This window comes from Meleagris gallopavo, chromosome 21, assembly GCF_000146605.3.
Source record: "Meleagris gallopavo isolate NT-WF06-2002-E0010 breed Aviagen turkey brand Nicholas breeding stock chromosome 21, Turkey_5.1, whole genome shotgun sequence".
In the NCBI taxonomy this organism is placed as follows: domain Eukaryota; kingdom Metazoa; phylum Chordata; class Aves; order Galliformes; family Phasianidae; genus Meleagris; species Meleagris gallopavo.
Genome location: NC_015031.2, coordinates 2,753,067 through 2,777,044, shown reverse-complemented (window position 1 = coordinate 2,777,044; position 23,978 = coordinate 2,753,067). Strand labels below are relative to the sequence as shown.

The window sequence follows — 23,978 nt, the reverse complement described above, 5'->3', positions numbered from 1 at the left end:
GGAGTATGGAGAACAGATTTATAAAACTCCTACAAATTGTGTTATTTAAATCACATTTTCTTCCACATATATTTAGGCCACAGGAATAATGCCCACTGGTGGGCTCTGTTTTCCATTGGATTTTTCTGTCCTTTCTTCATATTTTTTTTTTTCTGTGCTTTATTGCTCTGCCTGCTTTCCTTGCTCTTGAATTTATTTTGCTTTTGTCTCTTGCCAGTGTCTATTTAGCAAATCAGAGCTGTAATAATAATAGTGCCTAGCTCTTAGTACAGTTTGTCTTCTGTATATCTCACGATTTTTTTATATAGAAGGGATAATGAGGCTTGCCCTTTTCTACAGATGGAAACCAAGAGAACCATATGGGAGGAATGTCCTGCCCAAAGTCACACAGCAGGTGTGAGCCAGAGCCAGAATGAGAACTGCAGTCCATTTCTTGGATGCAGCACTCAACCAGGTTAATGGTCAGACCCAGAGATTTGGTCCTAGCTATTGGGCACCTTAACTTTCTAGCCTAAATAGTTCAAGATCAAGGAACATGAAACAGTGGGGACTTCTGCAAGGGGAAGCTGTAAGCCATCAAATAGTTATGGCAAGGATTTCCCTGAAATGTGGAGGAAATATTGTCTTCAGGAAGATCGTAGGGATATCACTAGAGGAAATCTTGCTAACCAAACTTTTGTACCATCAGCCAAAAACAAAGTGAGAAATCTGGAAGGTAACCATGGCTCTGAAAGAACTTCTCACTTGGAGACTGATGGGCATTCCCCCAAAATGCCTTTTGGCCCCTGGTTTCCTTGGGAAGCCTAGCAATGCAGAGTACTTTCTTAAGTCTTACTGTGAGTTGATTTTTCTTGTAAGGATCAATTGGCATTAGAACCGATCATTTGAGAAATGAAACTTGGTCCTAATTGAGTCACCTGCCTTTTGAGGTGACCTGGTGTAACCTTGCAGTGGATTCCAACCTTGAAAAGGCACTAGCATCTCCAGTGTGCTATGATTGCATCAACCAGGCCATAGGCATTGGTTATGCCATGATTAATGCTTGTGACAAGCAGGAACAGCCCCTGCCCAAACAGATCCTATTTCATTATTGACTTACAAACAAGCACTTGTTTAGAGCGTGGTAGGTTCTGTAGGATCAAACAGTCCTTCTGACTGGTTGGGAAGCCTGGGAACATCTTAACTAATGCGTGGTAGAAGAGTGAATACAGAACATAGTAGACTGAAACACCATCTGTTTTCCAGTAAGCACACTGTGCAGGAGTATGTTTCAGTGTGATCTAATGGAAGACTCAGCTGCCTTCTTCCTTTAAGCAGGTTTTTTACTTATTAAGGTAGAGTGTGCTGAGATAGTCCAGAGCCTGATTATCACCCATGTTAAGCCCATTACAAGTTCTGACAGCCCTTTTTTCTGTCTGCTGAATGGTGTCTGATACGCTAAGAAGTCCTGGCAATCTGAAGTTCTGATTCATGAAAGCAGTTAAGCCTATTTGGAAATCTCTCTGCAATCAAGAACGAAAGTATTTTTGTGAATCAGTGAGCAGGTTATGGGAAAATGTGTTTGTGCCTGAGCCCTGTCCTGTGTACACCAAGGACCAAACTATAAAAATGCTGCTTACAGTGCGAGCCATCACTAGACAGCTCTAGATTGCAAAGTAAATAATCTTTGCTGGGGAGGGAAGGGACCTTAAGATGCCCTTGACTGCTTCTAATAGGAGGTAATTCTAGAGCCAGTGTTGTACTTTGTCTTTTTATTGTACATGTCAGCATGAATAGGGAAACTTTCCAGACTGGCTTGTCTTCATTAATGTTCTGATTTTATGTTACTACATGGCCACTAACACAGCATGGCAGTTCATTCCTGCAGCCTGTCTGCTCTGCTGTTGGCCTAACGGGGCAGGTATTTGGGCTGCTTGTTTCAAGGGAAACTTGCACGTGTGCCTATTTTCCCTTAGGCTGCAGTTCAGGCACTTCTTGCCAAGGTTGTGTTCATTTCTGTAATTCATTATAATAATGAGGGCAGAGATTTCCCACAGATTTTGAGAAGTAGTTATGATTTCAACCAAATGCCTCATAGTTCTTAACATACGTTGCTCATCTCCTCCTGCACGTGTTCCTCAAACCTCAGAATTTCATTCAAGCTCTTTATACTGGAGGATGGAATTTGTGTTGCTATTACGTAGTACCTTTAAGCAACTTCTGCTTAATATCAGCTGTGGGATCTCAATAGCCCTCATCTGCACAGTATTGTGTGTTTCAGGAAGAAAATTCAGGAAGGCTAGACTTGCCACCTTTAAGTTTTTTTAATATGGACACTGTATTTTGAATTCTGAAAGAAGGTGAGCATTTAAATTACCTTACCAGTTAGGTGGTTTTTATGCTGTTGTTAGGTATCTAGTGGCTACCAGTTGTTGGAGGACAGAGGTGTGTACTTATGTCCAAGAACTCATATCTGACTTTCTTTTATATCCTCTCCCCATGTGATGACACTAAAAGCTTCTGGGAGCAACTTGCTCTGCTTTGATACTTAGTTTTCACTGAACCTTTAAGTGAGCAGAGGAGTGTTTGGATGTGGTCTCAATCAGAAGGGGCTCTGTATTCCTCTCTTTGCCCTGATTTGGATCTATGCATACAGGTGCTTCTGATGCCCACTGAACCCAATATAAAGGGATTTGTTTCCCAGAGGGGAAGTTCTTTTTGCTTGGACTTGCAGAGAGATTGGAATTAGGTCTTCTATGAAGTGAGAGTGAGAAAATAGGACAAACCTTTGCAGTGCATTCTGTATATTTAGTGTGCTTCATCCCAGGAGAGCCATAATATTGTTCTCTTTTAAAGATTTATTTTAAGATAATTTTGGTTTTGTATTGTTCTTCCCACACACCTGAAGTACTCTCATTTTCTTGGAACACAAACCAACCATTCTGTAGGGCAGCATACACTGTGCTGGGAAAATGTAAGCAGTTACTTCATATGGAGATCTCAGATCTGGTGATACAGAGGTCAGACTTGGTCTGTGCCTGCTGGGAGATTTCTGTGCTCATTTGGGATGGTTGGCAGCATCGTTGAAGGAGATATGTGGTTTATCCAAATGATCTCTCTGCCAAACCAAACAGTCTTGACCCAGTGTAAAGGAGCTCTAGAGCACTGAAGGTACCATCCTGCAATGAAGAAACACTGCTGTCAGTATTTGTAATACAGCAGGCACCTCGTGGGCTCTGGAAATACCAGGACATTTTTGTAGTAGAAGGAATACTGTGGTCCTGGACCAATCTGTGAGGTCATTTTTTTTCCTCTAATGACGAGTCTTGAGCTTCCAGTGATCTGAACATTTGACATTTCCTCTAGATGAGCGGTTCAAGTTTTCTGGGCTGTGTACTAGATTACTGTACATCCATACAGTCTCATTTTTATAGAGATTATCCCTTCATGCTGATATAAGTTATACAGCAAAAACTGATTTTCTTCTCAGATTGGGCAGGGAACTTGTTTCATAAGAGAAGTTTTTATTAAATGACTGAGAATGGTTTAGGTTTTTTAACTATCAAATCTCAGAGGAAAAATAAGCAGCTATTTGATGGGATGAATGCTAGGAGGAGGTGTTCACACGTATTCTCATCCTCTTTGCTGCAGCAAGCAGGGAGATGTTTTCATTTTCAGCAGAAAGGATCTTTGGAAGGGAAGGACAGTCCTCACCTCTTCTGTTCCCCCCACTTGGTTACACATCAAGTTATTCTGAATTAAACGTTAAGGCAGTTTTAACCATTTCCTCCTTCCAAACTTTTCATCCACTGCTGTTCACAGCAGCAGGAATTATTCTGTATGAGCTCCTACTGCATTGCTCTCCTTGCTCTCTGTACATGAGCTGGATTGGAGGTGAGGCAATTCTAATTTCTCCTGTTGTGGGTCTGTCGTGGGGAGCTGAAAACAGTAATAGTAACATGCTCTTCCTGCCAAGATTTTCTTAAATAAGAAGTTGCAACTTGTTTATTGAGAGATACACCAAGTAGGTTTAAATACATAGTTACAATAAATTACTGTTAGGATAGACCTGGGAGAGAATTAGGGAGGTGGTGCAGACAAAGCAGTTTGAATTTCTTTTCACGATTCTACAATGCTTGAAATATGCTCTGAGTTCTTTGCCGCTGGTTTTATCCTTGCCTCTGCCCACCCTATGATTTGCAGGGTCCTGGTGGGGCTAGCTGTCAGCTGCATATTCCCACAGTAAGCATGCCGTAGTTGTTCCAACCTACCTACAATATAAATGACTATAAAAATGCCCCAGAGCCCTTGGCTACACCTTTTGAGCACTAGAAATTATTGACAAATTCACAAAAGAAAGGTTCTATTTCATGAGAGGCTTTGTGAGTCATGTCAGGAGGATGGGTGAGTTAAACAATAACTTTGCGTTTTTTTTTGCTTACACAGGCATGTGCAGGGTGTTTTAGAGATGATGTGTTACTGAACCAAGTTGCTTTCAGTTTAACAATCTGGGCTCTTTCCAAAAGCAGCCTCTTACAGGTGTGGCTTAGGATACATTAATTCTTAACTTACTAATTATGACTGGAAATCAAAGTTGTGAAGTGGCACAAATCACACCAGCAGAATTGCTCCCAAGGTAAATGGCAAGCTCAAAATTAGTGATTGAGTTGAGGATACTTTAAAAACGTGGTACTAAAAATAGATAGTAGTTCAGAAGGACTGATGTAGTTGTTGTGTTTAGAACCACGCAAATGTTTGAGGAGATAAATCCGCCTCTTTATCAATCTTCTTGAAGGTAAAATTGCAGAACAGGAACATGAAGATCTCACATCAGTTTTTCTCTGTTTTAAGTTGACATATTCCCTGCAATATGCTGCTGTAGGGCATCCCCCTAAGCCTGAGTTACTGGAGCTCTGCTAGAATGTACAAATCTGATGTTTTACTCTGTTGCTGTGGCTCACAGTGCTGAAATTAAGTTACCAGCTATGTAGTTGTTTTTGCTTAGTCATGTGGACTTTGAAAAATGATGCATCTGTGAGGGTTGTTGTTTTACAGTATTTATAGAATGATGAAACCTTCTCATAAGGAAATCCACTTCTTCAGGATATTTAGCTGTACTGATACCTATCCTGATGTGCCAAAATGTGCTCTACATGTCAGTTGTTTTGCTGAATGTGCCTGGGATTTGTCAGCTGCAGATGGCTGCACAGAATCCTGTTTTGGGTATTGGGTTCAGCATCCTCTGCGTGGACTGCACAGAGAGCTGCTTTTCTCTCCTTGTCTTGTCTCAGCCCAGCACACGCTAAACATTCTAGCACCTCTTAAGACCACTGAAGTTCAATCCACAAACACCTTTAACCTGCTGATGGGTGAAGTCTTTTAGCTCCATTGCAGTGTGGGTCTGCTGCAGTCCCTTGTCTCCTTCAGCTGTGCCAGCAGCCCAGCTGTGCAGGTGGTTTCATTTCTGTTTCTCCTACTCTGAGCCTCAGTTACTTCTAGCTGGTTGGCTAACACAATTGTGCTTCACGCTGATTGCTTTGAAACACGTAGATGTAATAATGTGGCAGTTTATTAACAAATATCATACAAACTGTGGCAAGACAAAGGGAAGTCTTAAAATAAAAAGTCTCTTGATTGAACAGGAGGGAGAGGTAACAGATTTTTCTGTGAAGCAGGTTGCCCAAAGTTGCCCTTGTTCTCACTAAGGATGTGTTGTGGCAGCAAAGGTGATAATACAGGATATTATACAATGAATGTTGAATTTTCACTAAAAGCTCCCCAGTGAGATATTTCTACCAGCTGCTAATGTCATATCTCCAAATGGCTTGGACAATGCCATATGTGATGTACTGAGCTGAGAAGATGTTTGCACTGTGTATGAAAGGCATTAGCTTTCTTCATGTGGACTTACTGTACTTTTTCTTTGTGGATTCAGAGTCCAGAAACAAACCTCTTTTGACTAATCAGCAGGCAATAAGCTGCTGGCAATACCATGACAAGTTTTCCCCAAGGCTCAGTCTTTGGCTATACAGAACTGCTAATAAGGAAGCCTACCTGTCATCCTGGACCATCTGTGCCGGTATAGTACCTAGAGCAGGGAACAGAAAGGTGCTGAACACAAACTGACCTTAGATGGGTCACTGGTCAGTCATCAGTCCCACTTTCTGTATATTTAGGCCTGATTGAGACTGACTGAAGTGGTCTTTTTTAATACGTTAACAATCTCTGGATTCACCAAATATTGCCTTTCTTTCCCCATTAATGTAGTTGATGGAGCATGAAGACATTCAATTTGCAAACGTTGTGCAATGCAGAATTTACTTCAATGAGTTGTTCTCTAGCAGTACTCATTCTGCCAGAAATAGAGTAGTCAGAATAAATTTAAAGCCAGAGCTTATTAAAAAAAAAAAAATCCAGACCTTTTTTGTCTATTGAAACTACTGTTAACCCTGGGATCTTTTGTGGAGCTCACATTCTTTTATCCAGAGATGCACCTTCAGTTGCAAAGCTCACTCCTGGAGCTGCAATCCAGAATTGGTATTAGTGTTTTTCACTGATGAGGGTAAATACTTTGGAAATTCATGTGAATAATCTTAGAAGCAGCAAGACAGACAGTGCTCCATGCAGGGGCTCCAGTGTAGTTATGATTCTTCTCCTTTTACAAAACATGGCAAATTAAAACATTAGGAAACATCAATATTTGAACAATTTCCTTAAATAAATTACCCCTTTCTGGAGGGCACTGTGAAACATGCAGTCTCTGTCCACACTGCCATTTATAAAAGCAAGGGACAAGAGCATTTCTAAATAGTGCCAGCAAAATTGAATCAATAACTTCTGTGGAATCACAGTAGCCACTTCCTGCTCTGAGATGGGCTTCCTTCCATGCTCTGTGACCCCTCTCACTGCAGGATGAAGAATGCTTCTGATCGTATGTGATTTTGTGCTGCCAATCAGTATGTATTTACAACTTGTCGATAACAATGTTTCTTTATATTCAGTTTGTGGTACAACAGCCTGTTGAAATATTGCTGGCATTTGTAAAAGTAAGTGGGTAAGCCTGTGGCTCTGTACCCTGCCAGAGAGATGTTTAGATGCTGATGGAGCAAGGTTGGAGTTGGATATGAAGTTGGAGGAATTCATGGCACCATCCTGTGCTCAGACACATCTCCTTCTGGTGGTGGTGCCCTCTGAAGGGTGCTGGATGAGCAAAGCAGGTAGGAGTTGTTGGGATCTGGGATCTTCCCTGGCTCCTCGTGTGCCTTGTTAGGAGGGAGGACTTTGGATATCTGGAAAACCTGCATCTTGTAACTAAGACATGCTTTGGTGGAGTTACCAGATGTACTTTAATAGAAAGAGAAAGCAGCACAGCAGCTGTTAAGGTTCTAGAGCCTCCTTTTTAGCCAGAGGTTTATCTTGCTGTGCAGTCTGTCCTGCCTCCTCCCTGACCTGCATGGTTCTGTTCATCAGCTTGGATTTATGGTTCAGCTTTGCATTTCCTGGTCCTTGCAGCTGCTGTTGAATTCTTTGTCTGAACATGCAGTATTTGTGACCTCAAGTATAATGACTTGGGAAATAAATAAGAAGTTGTCCAGGGTATAGGATAAGTGAGAGCACAAGTGGTTCCTTCCTTGACTTGTAGAGAATTCATGTCTCAGAACGAAACTAGACAGCAAGTTTACTTCCACGATGCTCTTGGTCAGTGTGTCTAGTCCAGCTCAGCCAGCAATGCATGCACACATTTGGCCTTCACATGCCTGCCTTCACTTCCTTCTTACAGGAGAAGTTTTAAGGATAATCTGTATTATTCATTTGCTCATTCTTAACAATAAGGAAGGTAGCATAAGAACATATAAAGGAAGGGATGTCTTGAAAAGGCAGGTTGTGCATTTCATGTTTTCTTCCTAATGCAGAAGCAGTCAGTATAGGTCAGTTTGCTGGAAACCACTCTGAACACACCAGTGAACTCCTGGGAATGAGTGCCACCAGGAGTGTTGGTAGGACCACAGCTTTAAAGGTGAGTTCTTCATGGGGATAACACATTCTTATAATAATCTAAACGAATTCTTGAGAGGGAAAAAAAACCTGAGGGCTTAGGCCAGCCTCTGGGTAGTGCAGCTGCCTGCAAAGGAGTTTTTTGTACTTTCCTCAGAAGGATCTGATTGCTGTCACTGTCACAGACAGGATACAAGGCTGCACGGCTTTCTGATCTGTTGCCATTGTTCTTCTGTTCTTATGAAGTTGTCTCCTGGGGTTACATGAAAGATCTTCCATTAGGGGACTCCTCATTGGGTGTTCGCTGCCAGCGCCTGAGGCAACGCGCTGGACGCTGCTGTTAAGGAGAAAACTTGAAATTCCATCTGAGGGAGACATCTCTCTTCTACTCTACTTTGAATTGAACCCCAGTCAGCACTACAGAAAGTTCCTCTGGAAAATGAGCGCGGATTTGACTGGTAACATTCATAGCAAGAGCTGTCATTGCACTGAGTACCACTGTATTTTACAGCCATCTCAGAAAAAAACAGGCAATTGAGCAGGAAAAAAATACTGAAATTCCCTCTGTGACCAGCAAGCAGTGTTTTAGAAGTAAAGGTATGGAGGGCAGTATTGAGACACTTGTGCTCCCTCCACGAATGTGTCCATGTGAAAGGCTAAAGCCTCCGGGAGGGGAGAAATTTGGAGGAAAAACTTTGAGAGAAGTAAGACAATTCCAGGCTCCAGGATGAGTATCAAACAAAAGCAATGGCACAACTGCTTTTATATCCATATTATCTGTAGCTTTTGACATGTTCCTATTCCAAAGAGATTTCTATTCCTAAAACAGTAAATTAGTGTATAGCTGCAGCTGGAAAGATATTAAGAGCAGTACCCCATGCTGGGGATGTGTGCATTTTAGAACAGGAAGTAAATAAAGATCAGATAATTTCAGATGTCATCCTGAAGTTCTCCTGATGAGGGGTAATACTTTTCATCTTTTAAAATTCAGCTTAATCTGGCAAGTATTTGCCATCTTCCAGATAACTAGAAGCACACAGCATAAGGCCAGTTAGTCTGTTTAGAAAGATCTGAACCATGAAGGAAGCTAGCTTACAATGTAGAGATGAATCACTATTTTCTCCCCTAGAGACTGATAGTTTTCTTAGTTATTGAGGTTAGGTTGGCTTTAAAGCATACAATTTTCCTGATCTGCAATAAGCACTCCTGAAGATTATGGCTTGAATCGAATATGAAGGTAAACATTTTGCAGAAGAGCAGTGTGACAGGAGCTTGCTACCAAACCCTGACATGCTTTTATTTGCCTGTGTGCAAGCACGTGCTGGGAATATGATTCCTTGTCCAGATGTCGGTGCTCTGCCCCTGCACTTCTGTGGTACTGCTGAACCAGGAGTGCATTGAAGCAAAGTCAAATTTCATCCTTTCATCCTGACCAGAGCAGAAAATGTTTGTAATGAGGCTGTCAGTGCTCTGATGGTTGATAGCCAATTACTTAATTAAAATGAGAATATGGCTATTTTCCTTTCAAAAAAGGGAGCATGTATTTTGCCGAGACAGCTACGGTCCAGCGGCTCCCTAAAGAACCGTTATTGTAAAAACAACAAAGAAAATCAATCAGCCCCTCTGGCTGCCTAGGGAGAGCAGCAGCACAGCACCGTGCCCTCCACACACCCCAAAGCAGAGTGATGTGTGCCTGCGAGGCTGCCACGAGGCTTTCTTCTGCCGCTCAGCATCACTCCCACCCCACCTGCATCATGGCCCTCGCGCTGGCAGCTGGAAAATCCCTCCGAGCTTACAGCCTTGCTGGAAGGCAACAGCTGCAAGGCTCCTTCAGCTGGGGCTGCTTGCAGACACATCAGCAGCAGCTTCCCCAGATCCTTTATCCTGTTACAGCTGTAATTGAGTTAGCTCATCTGTGCCCGAGCTGTTCATATGGCCTAGTTATGTATGCTCGGTCATTACGGCTGTCTCCAGCTTTATAAGTAAAACCAGCAGCCATTAAGAGCTCATCAGTAGCGGTTAGCAAAGCATTGGTCATTTATTTGTGGGTTTCCTTTTATAAACAAACTCTAACAAACTTGAAACTTTACAAAAAGCTCTGGGATAAGGATATACTGGATGAACACTTTCAGCTAGTTTCTATGAGTGCCGTAGCATAAGAAGTTCTTGATTCTCCAATAAAGAGAAGGGGAAGCACTTCCTATTGCATTGTTTTTCATAGGAAGCTGCTGCTGTCATTAAATGACATGTAGCAAAGAACTTACTAGTAATAAACACATTGTACTTTCAGTGCATCTTCTCTCTTTCCTCATCTTTCATTGTTGCAAGACTGTTATTTCATGGAAGCAGAATGACTGCTATTGCACACTAGTTAATGATTTAAAGTTAAAACAGAATTAATGGTTTGGTGGTAAAAAGGAGTGGTAAGCCTCAGTTCAGGATGAAAAGTCTTCCTTCTCTATCTCAAACTGGAAACAACATGATTTCTTTTTGTACCAGATACAAATGATATATCTTCCTATTAAGAGAATAACAGATTTGAAGCATTTTCTTGCTAATTAAGTCTGATTGATGGTGCTCAACAGAAATTTCAGGATTGAAGGATTTAGACTATTTTGCATAATTGTCTTTAGACTGTTATTTCTTGGTGTGCACACTGTGGCTGTGAAGGTTGTGTGGGCAAAGGTGAACACAAGTGTTCCTGCCTTTAGGAATCTGTTCCTGCCCCAGGGCGAGTTTTCAGTTCTCTGCAGGTCCCCAGCTTTGCTGTTCTGATGGCCCCACGAGCTCTGCACCTGCAAAAGGGAAAGGCTAACCTTTGTTTCCTAAAGCAGCAGGGCCATGGTTGTAGCACGTGCCTGGCATCATAATTGTGGTAGGATAATAAAGATGTCAAGAAGAAGAAGGGAATAGAATAAAAAAAGGATTCTTTGGTTTTGTGGTCATTTCAGTGCTTTCTCAGGGCACCTCTCTCCAGCCCTGGCTACAGGTGCTTCCCTGCTGGACAACGAGAGCAGCCCTGGTCCCTGGCAGAGCTCCACTTGTGACTGAAGATCTCCATTGGACAGCGTGTGTGTAGAGCATCCTCAAAAACTGCATTCAAAGAGAAAAACAGAACTGCTGTTCTTTCAAATGTAATCATCTTCTCGAGTGCTTGGAGCAATTACTGACTTTCTCTACCAGCAGCTAAGGTTGTGTATTTGTGTTTTAGTCTTGTCGAGGCAAACCAGTCTTGTAGAACTGTCACTTTGTAATGTCACAGTGATGCAACATTATTGATCAACCTCCATACCTCTGGGATCTCAAGCCTAAATCAGGATTGACCAGAACACATACAAATCCATCCTAATTGTCTAACTAAATTAATGATGTTTTCCTGCCACTGACTGCTCAGTGACAACCCAACACATGCCATGTGTTGTTTGAGCACTGAGGCTGCAGCTGGGAGCAGATGTGTCGTTTGTCTGCCACTCCTCTGTGTGAGCCTGCAAAGTTCAGAGCCAGTGAAGTCAAATGGAAAGGAAACTTGAAGGCTCCCCTGGTTCTGTTAGTTGAAGAGGTGCTCCATTGCTTCAGCCTGAGAGTGCAATGGGCAAGGACTGAGTCCTTTGTAATTCTAGAAACGTAGCTTTGTGAATCACATTCAAGCTTTAAGAAGTTTTTCTAGGTGCAATTCAGTAACACGTTAATAAGACATTACCTAAGCAAGCCAGCAGAAATGTTACAAATTTTTGTATTTTAACTTTAATCAAATAACGTAGGAATAGTTTTACCATTTCAGCCCAAAGACCCTTTTATTATATGATTCAGTCTTTGGTTATGATCAGTAGCAAGAAGGAAAGAACAGTTTATGGTTAAATTCCCTGGTATGCCTTATCCATTGAATGTTGAGGACTTTCTGGGCCCTCAGATTGGACTTTCTCCAATTCTCTTTTGAAGCAACTTAAACTTTGTGTTCTCACAAACTCCTGTAATAACACCCCAGTTTTTAGTTACTTTTTTTTGCATGGAGAGTCTCTTCTGATTTGAATTTTGTAGGTGCCACATATATTTAATATGTGGCCAATATTCTAAAGGAGGAGGTAATTCAGTATTGTCCTACTCCCTACTATTCATGGATATAGATCTCTTCTGTATCCTCAATCAGTTGTTTATTTTCCAGGTTTCTTCATGTTTTCCCTTAAAAGAGCCTGTTTTGTTCTCTTGACAGTTATTTTATGTTTTCTGTACTTTTCCCAGTAATAAAATTTTATGTTATAGGGCTGCAGTAAAGTTACAAGCACTAGAATGTGTTTACTGGTAAAGAGGTTCTGATCTCTGGTGCATCAGGGATTTGTAAGCAGTTACATCTAAACAAAAACCTCAGCTCTGATGTCCATTGAACCAAGCGAACTTTGGCGAGGAGTCTAAATCAAACTGCACTAAAAGTATTTTGCAGATATACAACTCAAAGTGAATACAAATCAACAGTAGCCTTGACTTATTTAATCACTGCATTTCTCATAGTATGGAAATGAAAATCAGACAAAGAATCTCATCTTCAGCTACCGTTATGTTTTAGCAATCTCATGCTGTTCGAGGCAGTAGGTTTGCATACCTTTTGCATGGCGCTGCCTAGGGAAACAAACTCTGCCACAGCCTCCTGTTCCTGCCGCTCTCTAAGGTCACCAGCTACTGAACCAGGACGGGACTCACCCAGAGGTGACGTTATTTTTGAGGAGAGGTGGTGTCTGTTTGTCCTTATGTTCCTACATGCAAGTTTTAATGCCCCAATCGAGTGCACTGCGTAGCCACAGGATGAAGGTATGCCAGCAAATACTTCTTGTATTTCATTGCAAAAGCCATTTCTGGCTCTTGGCTGCATGTCCCCCAGCAGCAGCTCCCTGCAGGGTCACTCAGTGCCAGGCACCAAGGAAGCCGAGCCCTTCCTTTGTGCTATGAGGCACATCTCCACTAATGCAGCAGCTGCTTTATTGATGTTCAGGTTGTCCTAATTCCTTTGAAACAGTGGCAACTTACTCACTGCAATTCCTAAAGTGAGAAGCAGGTGAGTTTGTTTTGTTTTGTTTTGTTCTTTTTAAATTACATTGCCTGCATAGAGCTGTTCAAAATTTAATCTAGTAGCAAGTTAGCTCTTGCACCAAGTAAACTTACTGGACATCCAGGGAGAACAGCATGGTAAAATGCAAGCATTTCCACTCCCACACTTAGACAGAAATTTTGAGGTGCAGTGTGATAGAGAATCCTCAGCGGATATGAAAATGGTTGTGAAATAATAACTACAAGTAACCTTCTATTTAATTGCTTCAACAGTATTCTAGATGTGAATCTTCAAATGCACTTTCAATTGACATAATGTTGGAAAGGAATCCAAAGAGATGTGAAAAAATTTGAGTGTTTTAGAGCTTAGCTTCTAATCCATGGCCATTCTTTCCTCGCCTCCACAGTGCTGATCTCAAATCTTGTTTGGAGCACATTAGCAGTCTTTGTGAGGCCTACGTGAGAGGAGGATCACTGCTGGTCTTCAGGGAGTGCTGATATGTGATGGATCATAGAAGTGAGGACTGCTATTAAGAGCTTAGGCATGCCTTAGAAGGTAGGCTGCTTTCAGCTATGGTGCCATGGCAGCTCAGCAGCTGTAACCACCCCTCACTGCTGCTGATCAGACTGCTTTATCCTCTCACCTGCTCTTGAAGCATTCTCTTCGGATGACCCGAATGGCAGCAGTTCTCTCTAGATAGGTACTTGCAGATGGATTGGTTGAGTGAATGTTTATTGCTTTCATTTGTAGCTGGATGGTAATATCTCTGTGTCTATGTCAGAAACTACAGGCTGTAGCCAAAGAACTCCAGCCTTTGGCAGCCTGTGAGCCACAGTGCTCACATGTAAGTGCTGCTTCCCTTTCTAAACTTCACCTTTATTAGAGTTCATCCCTGTAGCTGTTGTCTAGGTTTTGGAGGCTGAAGAGAAATATTTATTGATTTTTATGCACCAATGCACAGAGTAAAGTACTGCTCGCATCTGTGGCATCACATACCCCTGTCTGGATCAATGGTGTACTGTGCTACACGTGGCAGTGCTGACAGCTATTGCTTATATTTGTCCACTTGACAGTGGTTGCTCTTTGCCCAGCACGGTTTCTCTCAGAGCTCTGGGGTTACTAGTGTGTTACTGGCCTGTTTTTCTGTTTATTCTTACCTGATTTTCTTTTACTATGGAGTACATTTCCCATCAATTCCCCCTGAAGCAATTATTGTTGTTGGCTGAGGTGAACAAAGCAAGTTTTCAGGATATCCTTTGCTGGGATTACGAGGGCTAACTCCTGGAGGAATCTGGATTTTGCAGTGAGGAAAAGGAGTGGAATTATCAGCATTGAGCCCCTCCCTGAGCAGCAGCTTGTGTGACGTTGAGTGAAGCATGAACTTGCCAGGAAAGCTGTGTTCAGACCTCGTCTGTCTTTGTGTTTTTGTAACCAGGTTCTGACCCTGTCACAGCCAAACGAATTGAGCGGTATCGTACAGCAGCTGTCTTCTCAATGTAAACACGTCTGTTAGCTGTATACATCCACCCTAAACACGTTGCTTATGTTTTGTATCAGCTTACTCTAGGGAAAAATTGGCACCTCGTGGTGCAACATACTATGGAGAACACAGGGTACATTGGAGAAGGAATGCTGATGAGTGGTATCTGCAGTGAAGGAAAGACAATCTAAAGTGTCCTGCCAAACAGAGATATTAGAGAAGTGCATGATGAGGTTCACACCTTTTAAAGCACTGCTTTTGTTCTTATTAATTTACAGAGGACAGCAGCGCACAAGAGTTAGCATTTATGAAGTTCTCTGCTTGATCTTGTGCAGCATTCTGTTCTGGGAGAGCATTTTTGGCCATGTCAAAACAAACACTTGGAGATGAATCCAAATAACGTGGTGCATTCTGTAGCCTGTTGTTTTTTTCTAATGCTCCTGGGTTTTATGCTGTTAGTATCTGACAGCTTTGCACAACATATGGAACTGATGGTGTATTTCAAAGCTCCTTACACTTGTCAGAAACTTCTAGTCTGCACAGTAGTCTGGAACCCAGTGCTCGTGTGTTTTGCACTTGGCAAAAAGCAGTAATGTGATCCATCTGCTGGCTGTTGAATTTGAAATGAAGTAAAAAAAAAATGCATGCAGAGAGTGATGGAACAGCATACCTATAGTAGAGTTTATGATAATTCTGATTTGAAGGCTGAAGCTTTGTGCAAACAGTTGGAAGAATTCACCTTCTATCAAAGGGTGAATGTTTTAAATCGCGTTGCTGAGGTTTTCTAGGGCCTTGGATTACCCTGTAATCAGAAATCTTTTACCTTGTTCATACCACCATGTTGTGTCTGATCTCTCAGGTTCAAAAGCCCCTGGTGTAGAAATGGCTCCAGCAGATCCCAGCAGAACAACGTCTCCTGCAGGAAGAGCAGGGCTATGCTTGCACACACCTGGAAATTATCCCATCCAAGAGCTGGGTGTTTGGGTATTCTCGTTGTTTGGAAATTTGTTGTTGGGAAAATATTAATGACCTCCCAACACATGGTTCTGTGCTGTGTCTAATGGATTGCCAGTCCCCTGAGGCACAGGCTGTCTGAGTTTGCCTTCTACAGAGCCAAACACATTGTCAGCACTCAATTAGACATTGGATATATGGTTTTGTGCTGACTCAGAGCTGAAAGATAGCCACTATTTTTTCTTATTGAGCATCCCTGCATAGAGCAGGCAAGCTATTTTTACCCGAACTTAAGCCTTTCTAACATTTTTCCTGATAGAAAAAATGAATCCTGTGTAATTGAAATAATGTTGAAAGAAGGGATCTTTTCTGGGAGATGGCAGTGATTTTTTTAATCTTCCAGTAACTGAGAAAATGCAGCCTCTGTGTGTGCCCACATCAGTGCCTCTCTTCCCTCTTGGCTACACCAAATGGATGAGCTGTTGGCAAGAGAAGCCACTCTCTGAGACACAAAGGGCACTGTAGGAACAGAGCAATGGGGACAGAGGCAGCAGCACCTTAGGAATGAAAGGGTAGAAAGCTGATGGGTCAGTGCCAGCACAGGGACAATTGTAGAGTGGAGCTGGCAAATTTTTATTTGGAGGAGGAAGAGGAGAAATGTGGGCAATAGATGCAGGGGAGGATGCTTTCTTTCTCTGGTGTGTTTGGGCAGAGGAGAGGGAAGGGAATATAAGGTGAATTTTTTTTGGATGCTACAAATTTTTGTAATTCCAGTCACGCACAGAAAAAGTTGGGCAGTGCTGGCTGTGAAGGTTCCCGTGCACCTGTGCAGGGTGGGACAAGCATTCAGAGGCAGAAATAGACACTAAGCCATCCTGTTTGGGCAATTACACTCTTCCTGCATTCTCACCACAGTCGGCAGTTTAGTGGCTAAGCCACAAAGGAGGCATACGGATGAGTATGATCTCCTTTAGAAAATACCTGTACTTAACAGAACCTCCCTCCTGGGATAGCATTCATTATGTGTCTATTTATTCATCCATTGCTCACACGATAATTTGCCTCTGCAGAAATGTATCTCGGCTCCGCCCAGTGCTGGGACTGAGCCACTGTAGCTGGCACAGCTAGAGATCATTTACCAAGAGGAGTTAGAAGTACGGCACACATAATGGTGACTGATGTAGCTCTACCTGCCCATGGCTTCTCTAAATGCAATCCCTACCTCCTCAGGAGCTCATCCCAAATCCCAGTGGATTTTTAACTGCCCTGGCTTGCACTATATGTCTCTTCAAGAGTTGGTAATATTCTAAGAGGGCTTTAAGTGTAAATGGAAGAGGAGCTGTTGATTAGGAAGAGGCAAATGAAATGTCAGCTCCTGTCAAAGCTCACTCCTTATGTAAAGGATTTGTGGCAGTGGTTGATCTGGAGCAGCAGCTGTGGTAGTGTCACTTGGGTACTAATTGGGAGTATGTGAGTACAAAGAGCAGAAAATGCTGATGAGGAGGGCATAGGAGATAGCTAGGAAGAGGCTGGCACACGTACCAGGCTCCTTTACTGGAACACATCCCTTTGCATTATGCTGTGGCCTTCTTTCTCTGCAAATTAATCTAGTTTCTGCTGCCCCTCTTCCCAGCTGAATGCACAGGCAATTTTCTGTCTTCCAGATAAGATCTCTGCTTCACAGTGTTTGGTTATCATAGAACCTCAGCTCCTGGCCCTGAGTTACTCAGCTTTCCATTCCACCCGGTAACATGCCCTGATCCATTCAGCTCAGCTCAGCCATCCCAGGCTATAGGAGTACAGACTGACTTCTTGTTTGGTGTAGAGCCTGTGTCTGGTGGTCAGGAATCTCATCTGTCATCTGCAGGAGTAATTGCAAAAATTGATTCATGCGAAATGCCTATAACAGGCAAATCCTTTTGACAGATCACACAGCCATCATTTTCTGCATTTATTTGAGTCAATCAATGCTTTGATGCATATTTGGGTCATAAATACTGTGGTCGCAATTGCATTTATTATTATGACAGCTGTGTTCTATTATCTGTTATTTATTAGGTTCTGTTGTCCCTTCGTTTTACACCTTGTGGAGCTGTCAAGTTGGCTGTTCGCTGGTGACAAAGCTCCTGGCTCTGTTCAGAACAGAACCTTCCAAAAATAAATTCTCCAAAGAGAGCTGAGTAAAAGCAGGATGTAATTTGTTGGAGAGGCCCTGGATGAACTTTTCTCAGTTTATTGGAAAGAGGACATTTGTGCTTTTTTTCCTACTTTTGTCCAAATCCAGAATTAGACTTTGCATTTATCATCCAGAGGTCACCGAAGCTCACAGTCCCACCGATCAATGTGAATTTTGAATCATCCCCACTATGTCTCAAATCTGAATTAATCGGGTTATTCAATATTTGAAACGTTCAGATGCTGACTTGAATGTTTCTAATTTTCCCTTGGAAGCTCTTCTAGCTTTATGTCTTTTTTCATCATACAAATGGCACCGATATCTGATTCTGAGGAATGAATTCCAGCATCCTTCCAAGGTTAAAGTCAAACTGTGATGGTTGGAGACAGTCATTTTGTGCCCTTCATCCCCAGCAAGCAGTCACACTGTGCCCAGTTGCTGCACCAGCTCTGCAAGGTGTCGAGCACATTGGTGTTCATTCAGGAAAGCATTTAATCACAGAGTGTACGAGTCTAAAGTGCTTAATATAAGCATGTGCTTAAGTGCCTGACTGGACTGGGGCCAGTGCAATTAGAGCCTCGCAGGGCTGAGGTTTGTAAGCCAGAATTTGTGCCAGCTAAACAGCGAGATTGTCTGCAGCAACACAATTGAAATGTGACAGAATGCTGCACATACTTCTTTTTGGTATCTTCATCTTTCTCTATTTATTTATTTAACTGTAAACGTAAAAAAAAATAAAATAAAAAATATAGTAAATCTGTAATTCCCACCATAAACATCACAGTGCAAAGTTGATATACAACAGTTGCATGCCTCACAAAATATATGCAAATGGATGCATATAATTTGTAAAGCAGCTTTGACATCTTCATATATTAAAAAAGAAGAGATGTAGATCATATCATAGTTCAGCATTCTGCATGTTTTTGGGCTTTCATGCATCGCTATCTATGAAAAATTCATTATTTGTGACTTGATTTTATACATACGTTCCAGTTGAGGAAGTGTGCATCCTTCTCTTGCCCTTTCTTTTCTTATTTCCTCCCACCCTTTAACATCTCATGAATTAGATGGCTAAGGTTAGGCAGTGGCAGAAGTGGAACTGCCCAATGTGAGCCTGAACTCTCTGACCAAAGGTGAGTCTCCAGGTATCCATCTCCCACCCACTTGGGTTTGCCAAACCCAGAAAGCTAAAATTTATCCTGGAGCAACTGAAAAGCAGTAAAAGCAGCGTAGTTTCATTCATCCAAATTTCTATCTAACGTGGGCAGACGTTAAATCAGCTTAAGATCTGACAATTTATGCAGGGTTTCCAGTTAATTGTAGGTGTGGTGTGAGGGCCTTGTTTTGGGTGTTTCTGTGGTGTCACTAAACAGGTGTTTTGGTGTAGGCTGGAGGAGTGAACTCTGAAGTCAAGGAGATTTTGCAGAGGATATTCTACCAGGAGGCTCTTTTCTGCATGCCAGAAGGTCCTGAGTTTATGCTTTGTGGCTTTAGGGGAGCCGTGGGGGAAAGGGAAACCTGTAGTATTTCAGCTGGACATCCCTGGCCTGTTAGGCTTTGTGAACTATTTCTGTTAGTGAAATAGTTACTAAGTGGTGGGTTTAAATACAAGTTCAGTGCTGGTGAATAAGGAGACTGGAGTTTTCTGTCTGACTGCAGGGCTGGTGCCTCAGTAATATTAACAGTATTGTGGTTGCCATAAAATGATAGAACAGATTAAAGATCTTCAGTTTTTGTGGTCTGTTTCTCTCTTTCTGCTGCAGGAGCCAGCAAGGAGCCTATGGCTTGCTTTCTGTTTAAAATTCCTTCCAGCCTTCACTTCACCTTCTCAGTGATGTTTGAGCAGAAGCTCTTCATTTATTCTGCCCTGGTTTTGTTCATCCTTTCAGATGTAGCACAAGTTCACTGGTCTGAAGTTTCTCTGGGAATGAAAAAGACTGTTTGATTTAGGAAACGCCAACTGCTGCAGTTCTATCAGACTGCGTATCTTTGTAAGCCAGGGCTGCAGCACATCAGTTAAATGGAACTGCTCTCTGGAGGATTTGGTTTGCAGAGAATTAGTTTTCATGTTCTTGGCCTTGTGTTTATTCAATGGTTCTTTCCTTTTTCTCTCCTTTGCAGTTTTCATCTGTAGCTTCATGGTGGCAGCACCTATCTTTGGTTACCTTGGTGACCGTTTCAACAGAAAGATCATTCTCAGCTGTGGGATCTTCTTTTGGTCAGCTGTCACTTTTTCAAGCTCCTTCATCACTGAGCAGGTAAGATCTTTAAAAGGCACTTAGCAGAGTGCTCACTGGACAACATGCTCCTAAAAACACGCGGTACGTTGGATTATCTGACTTCCTGGGGGTCAAGTGTGATCTGTGTAACTTAACTGTGAAATCTTTGATCTTAAAAATATCCATAAAAATAACAGTGAAGCATGTTGAATCAACACTTTCTGTTGGCTTTGCTTTCAGGGAGATCCTAAAGAAACTTTAAAAGGCTATTAAAATTGACTTGAAAAAAATCCATGGCTATATAGTGGTTCTGTTGCCTTCTGGTATCACAACAGAAGTCACTGGAGTTAGTTGGGAACTCTGCTAACTCTGTATGTGGGATGATAAAATGCATCCAGTTTGATTCCTTTCCATCGAAGACAGTAGGGTGGATGACAGCATGGAGATTAAACAGAATTTTAGCTCCTTTTATGCTAGCTGCTGGATATGTCTGGGGAGCTGATGATGGGACTGTCAGGCTATGCACAGCATCCCTCATCTGTTTTCAGGACAGCCACAGTACTCCATTCTGAAGACTCCTCGTTGTGCTAATTTCCTTGCCTATCAGAGGCTCTTGGAAGAAACAGTTATCCGGCATTTTCTGAGAAAGAATGTCCCCTTCTAAAATCACGTTGTAGAGATGGTTGAATTGCGGTGGATGGCAACATTCCTGGAGAGACAAATCAGCTCCTGTATCACCAGAGTGATTTCCCCAGGGGAGGCAGGGACCTTCCTCACTCTTTCTGTCCAGCTGCGTTCCACAGATTGTAGCATTTGGGTCACGCCTAAAGAATGACATCCTAAGCCTCTCCTCCCTGCTCTCTCCTGCCCACACACATGCTCTGTAGTTTCTAAAAACAGAAAATTTCCACCTAAAACAGGCAGTGGCACTCAAGTGTCTGTCTGGCTTTCATGTCAGATAGTTGCTAAATTTCTAAAGAAAATACATCCATGGCCAAATGTAGAAGCCTTTAACTCCAATAGATGGTTCTGGTTTATAATTATCCAAGAAGAATCCTTTCTAGAGAAAGACCATCTCCTAGTAAAAATGAAGCACATTTTTACAGTTTTTTTTTTAAACTTTCTTTTCATAACGTTCTGCAAATTTAGCTGTGATTGTTGCCCAAAAAAGAGGCAAGTGCTTTTTGAAAAAATCAGCTGCACTTCTCATGTTACAAACATGCATTGATGCTCAGGTTCTCAGCAGTCTCTCCATAATGGATCTAGTTCTGTAGTTACAAATGGGAGAGGAGTAGACACGAGGTACTGGAAGTGGACCAATGTCATCTGTATTTTCGGAGATTTTTAGTTTAAGGGTTTGAGGCTTATTAGCTAAAGCAGTTCAAAGACTGATGCATGAGCTCATTAGTAATCAGAAGATCAGCATGAAAATGTCATATTTGTAGCCTACAAAAGTAATGCATATAAAATTGGACTATCTAAATTCCAGTTTTTTGGAGGTCAAAAAAGAGACAAGATCAGAATGGCCCAGCCTGTTAATTTCTCCTGTATTTATATGAGCACTAACTTTGGACCCAAACTACAACCTTGGAAACAAACTCCCAATATCTAGAAAAGTCCCCCACAATCCTCAGCTCTTCCAGAGTAATTTTGTATTAAACCAGAGATCCCGATCCCAACTCCTTGCTATCAAGTCCAGAATATTATGATACATTTTGCAGCTGCTGTATGGATGTTCTCCACCCAGTGGCTGCAGCAGATGAACGAGGTGATAAGCATAATCCCAGCTTCACACAACATCCCTCCCACCTCAGTATCTTTATTGGAGGTCTGATCACTAACTGGGAAGGCATGCCACATTGAAGAAGGTGAATTCCTGAAACATTTGTGAGAAAAGGAGCCAAAGAAAAGCTGATGCAACCTTTTTCTTTATGCAGTGGCTAACTAGGCATTTTTTCTCATCTTTGCCTTCTAAGAAATCATTTAAGGAGTGAAACAATAGCTTTTCTCTCAACATTTTTTTAAAGATAGTATGTGTGTTTGTCAGGGAAAAATGCTATGAGCTGAAATATGAAAAAAAAAATTGTTAATGCAAATAAAAGTAGTAGTGAGGCTACTGTCAGCAGATATGTGCTCACATCCAAGTCAGCATGACAAGCCTGGCTAGAAAGAGCAAGTTGGCGCAGGCTGAGCCCACAGAACACTGTACAGAAATCTTCTTTATGCAGTGACAACAGAAAAACAGAAAGAGGCAAGAAAAGACAATCATTCAATAGAAACAGCAAACTGTATCTTCAGGGATTGCCTTTCTTCAAATTTTGAGAATATGTAGTGCCCTGTGAATGCTGTCTCTGTGTAATTAATAGAGTGCACATCCACAGAGTATGAATTTGGAGGGTAGATGGAAGGAGACAGCTTAACAGAGGCAGAAAGCAGCTACAGTTCTGGTGGACACTGAAAGCCCACAAACTGTAAGAGATTCTGGCAGAGTGTTGATTAGTTCCTGGATGTCATTTGCACATGTAAAGGAAAACGATCAAAATGCCACAGTGTGAGGGAAGATCTAGATTATTTATCATTTGTTGTGGAAACAAGCACACAGAAAAGGATATTTTCATCCATATCTGTCCTATTGTCAAATTATGCAATAAAGAAATACCCACATGACAAGAAAAGGACATGGGAAGAGAAACTACCTCAGAGATATCTTTTGATCTGAAGAAAAGGGATGGAACTCAATGAAATACTTTATCTGGGCTTCTATCGAAATGCTATTTCATATTGTTTGGATTAAGCAGATAATGACTGAATGCTGTCAGATAAAGCATCAGATTGGCTCTGAATGTTACGTAGATGTGTATTTGCTGGAGAGCACTGCATTAAGGTTTGTAACCACTTATTAAATATCCTTCATTATTTGTTACCAAGATCTTGGCACTTTAACAGGACTAATGAACATCAAATGATTGAAGAATGAATCTCAGCCTCCACCAGACAACAGGCCTTCATAGAAGGAAAAAATCAGTCTAAAATGTAAAGATAGTTCCAGAGTATATAGGAGATGGTGGCTATTGAAAACAACAGTGCATTGATTCCTTGTATACCAAAAGAAAAATCAACAGAAATAACATGGCTGGGGTGATACTAAGAAATCCACATTTGTTCTGTTACGTTCTGTGATTTGACAGTTTGCATTTGTGTACCACTTCTCTGCAGAAAAATAAGAAGAGTCTTCCTGCACTTTGATGCGTGTACTCCTCCATCACACTATTTAGCACTTCCTAAATGAAAGGTTGTATAAAAAGTCATTAGCAAGTTTGTTCATGAGTTCAAAATTATTTTAAATTAGTACATCTTTAGACAGATCTCTAGATTAACTCAATTTATAAAAAATTCAATAAAATCTCCATTTATCTTAATTTGTAGTTTGTAAGTACTAACACCTGCTTAGAACTTACTTTCCTTAATGCATTTCTATTAATTAGTTCTCCACCTGCATGTATACAAATGTTGGTACTTTCATCTGCAAAACCATTTTTGTTGTAGTTTGTGGCTCCTGGCATGCATCTGGTTTTTGGCAGACACTTTGGGATTTGTGGTTCATGCTCTATAATAAATCAGGAAAAGAATAACAGCACAAATACACTGAGCATACAACCTTCAAGGAGTTGCTTCACTGAGATGCATTTCCATCCACACAAAAAGCTAAATATTGGTCTGTCTCCTTCTGTATCAGTATGAACTCTGCTTTTAGTGAGTGATCAGCTTTTTCTCCAGATAGCATTTGGATGAGCATAATGTCCAATTGCCTGTGTTATGGCTGATCATCTTGAGCTGCTTTATAGCCCAGGATGTCGCTGGGAAAAATATGTAGACCCAGTTGCATGATTTCTCTTGTTCTGAACAGCTTCACACGAAGCCATTTGGCTATCTGGAGTGATGAGGCTGCGTGCTGAGAGTTTGTGTCTGGCTGCGTGGATATCCACATCTGTTAGTCATAATGCTACTGTTCTGACAGTTGAACTCTTTCACCAGAAATCTGTCTTGGATTAAACCTTGTTTTTGGTGCTAACCTTCCTGCCCCTCAAAGCACAGGCTTCTGAGAGATCAGCAGCCTTCTCCCTCGCAGGC

The 23,978-nt window shown here is 41.7% G+C and overlaps 1 protein-coding gene across 2 annotated transcripts in view; it reads left to right on the top strand.

Annotated features, from left to right (window-relative positions):
* LOC100540348 (protein spinster homolog 2) overlaps window positions 1-23,978 on the top strand; it is a 62,224-nt gene that overhangs the window by 2,944 nt on the left and 35,302 nt on the right. For both annotated transcript variants that reach the window (XM_031556414.1, XM_019621920.2), the window contains exon 2: window positions 19,750-19,886. In XM_031556414.1, the coding sequence (XP_031412274.1) occupies window positions 19,767-19,886 (120 nt within the window). In that variant the 5' untranslated portion in view covers window positions 19,750-19,766. The remainder of the gene's footprint in view (window positions 1-19,749; window positions 19,887-23,978) is intronic.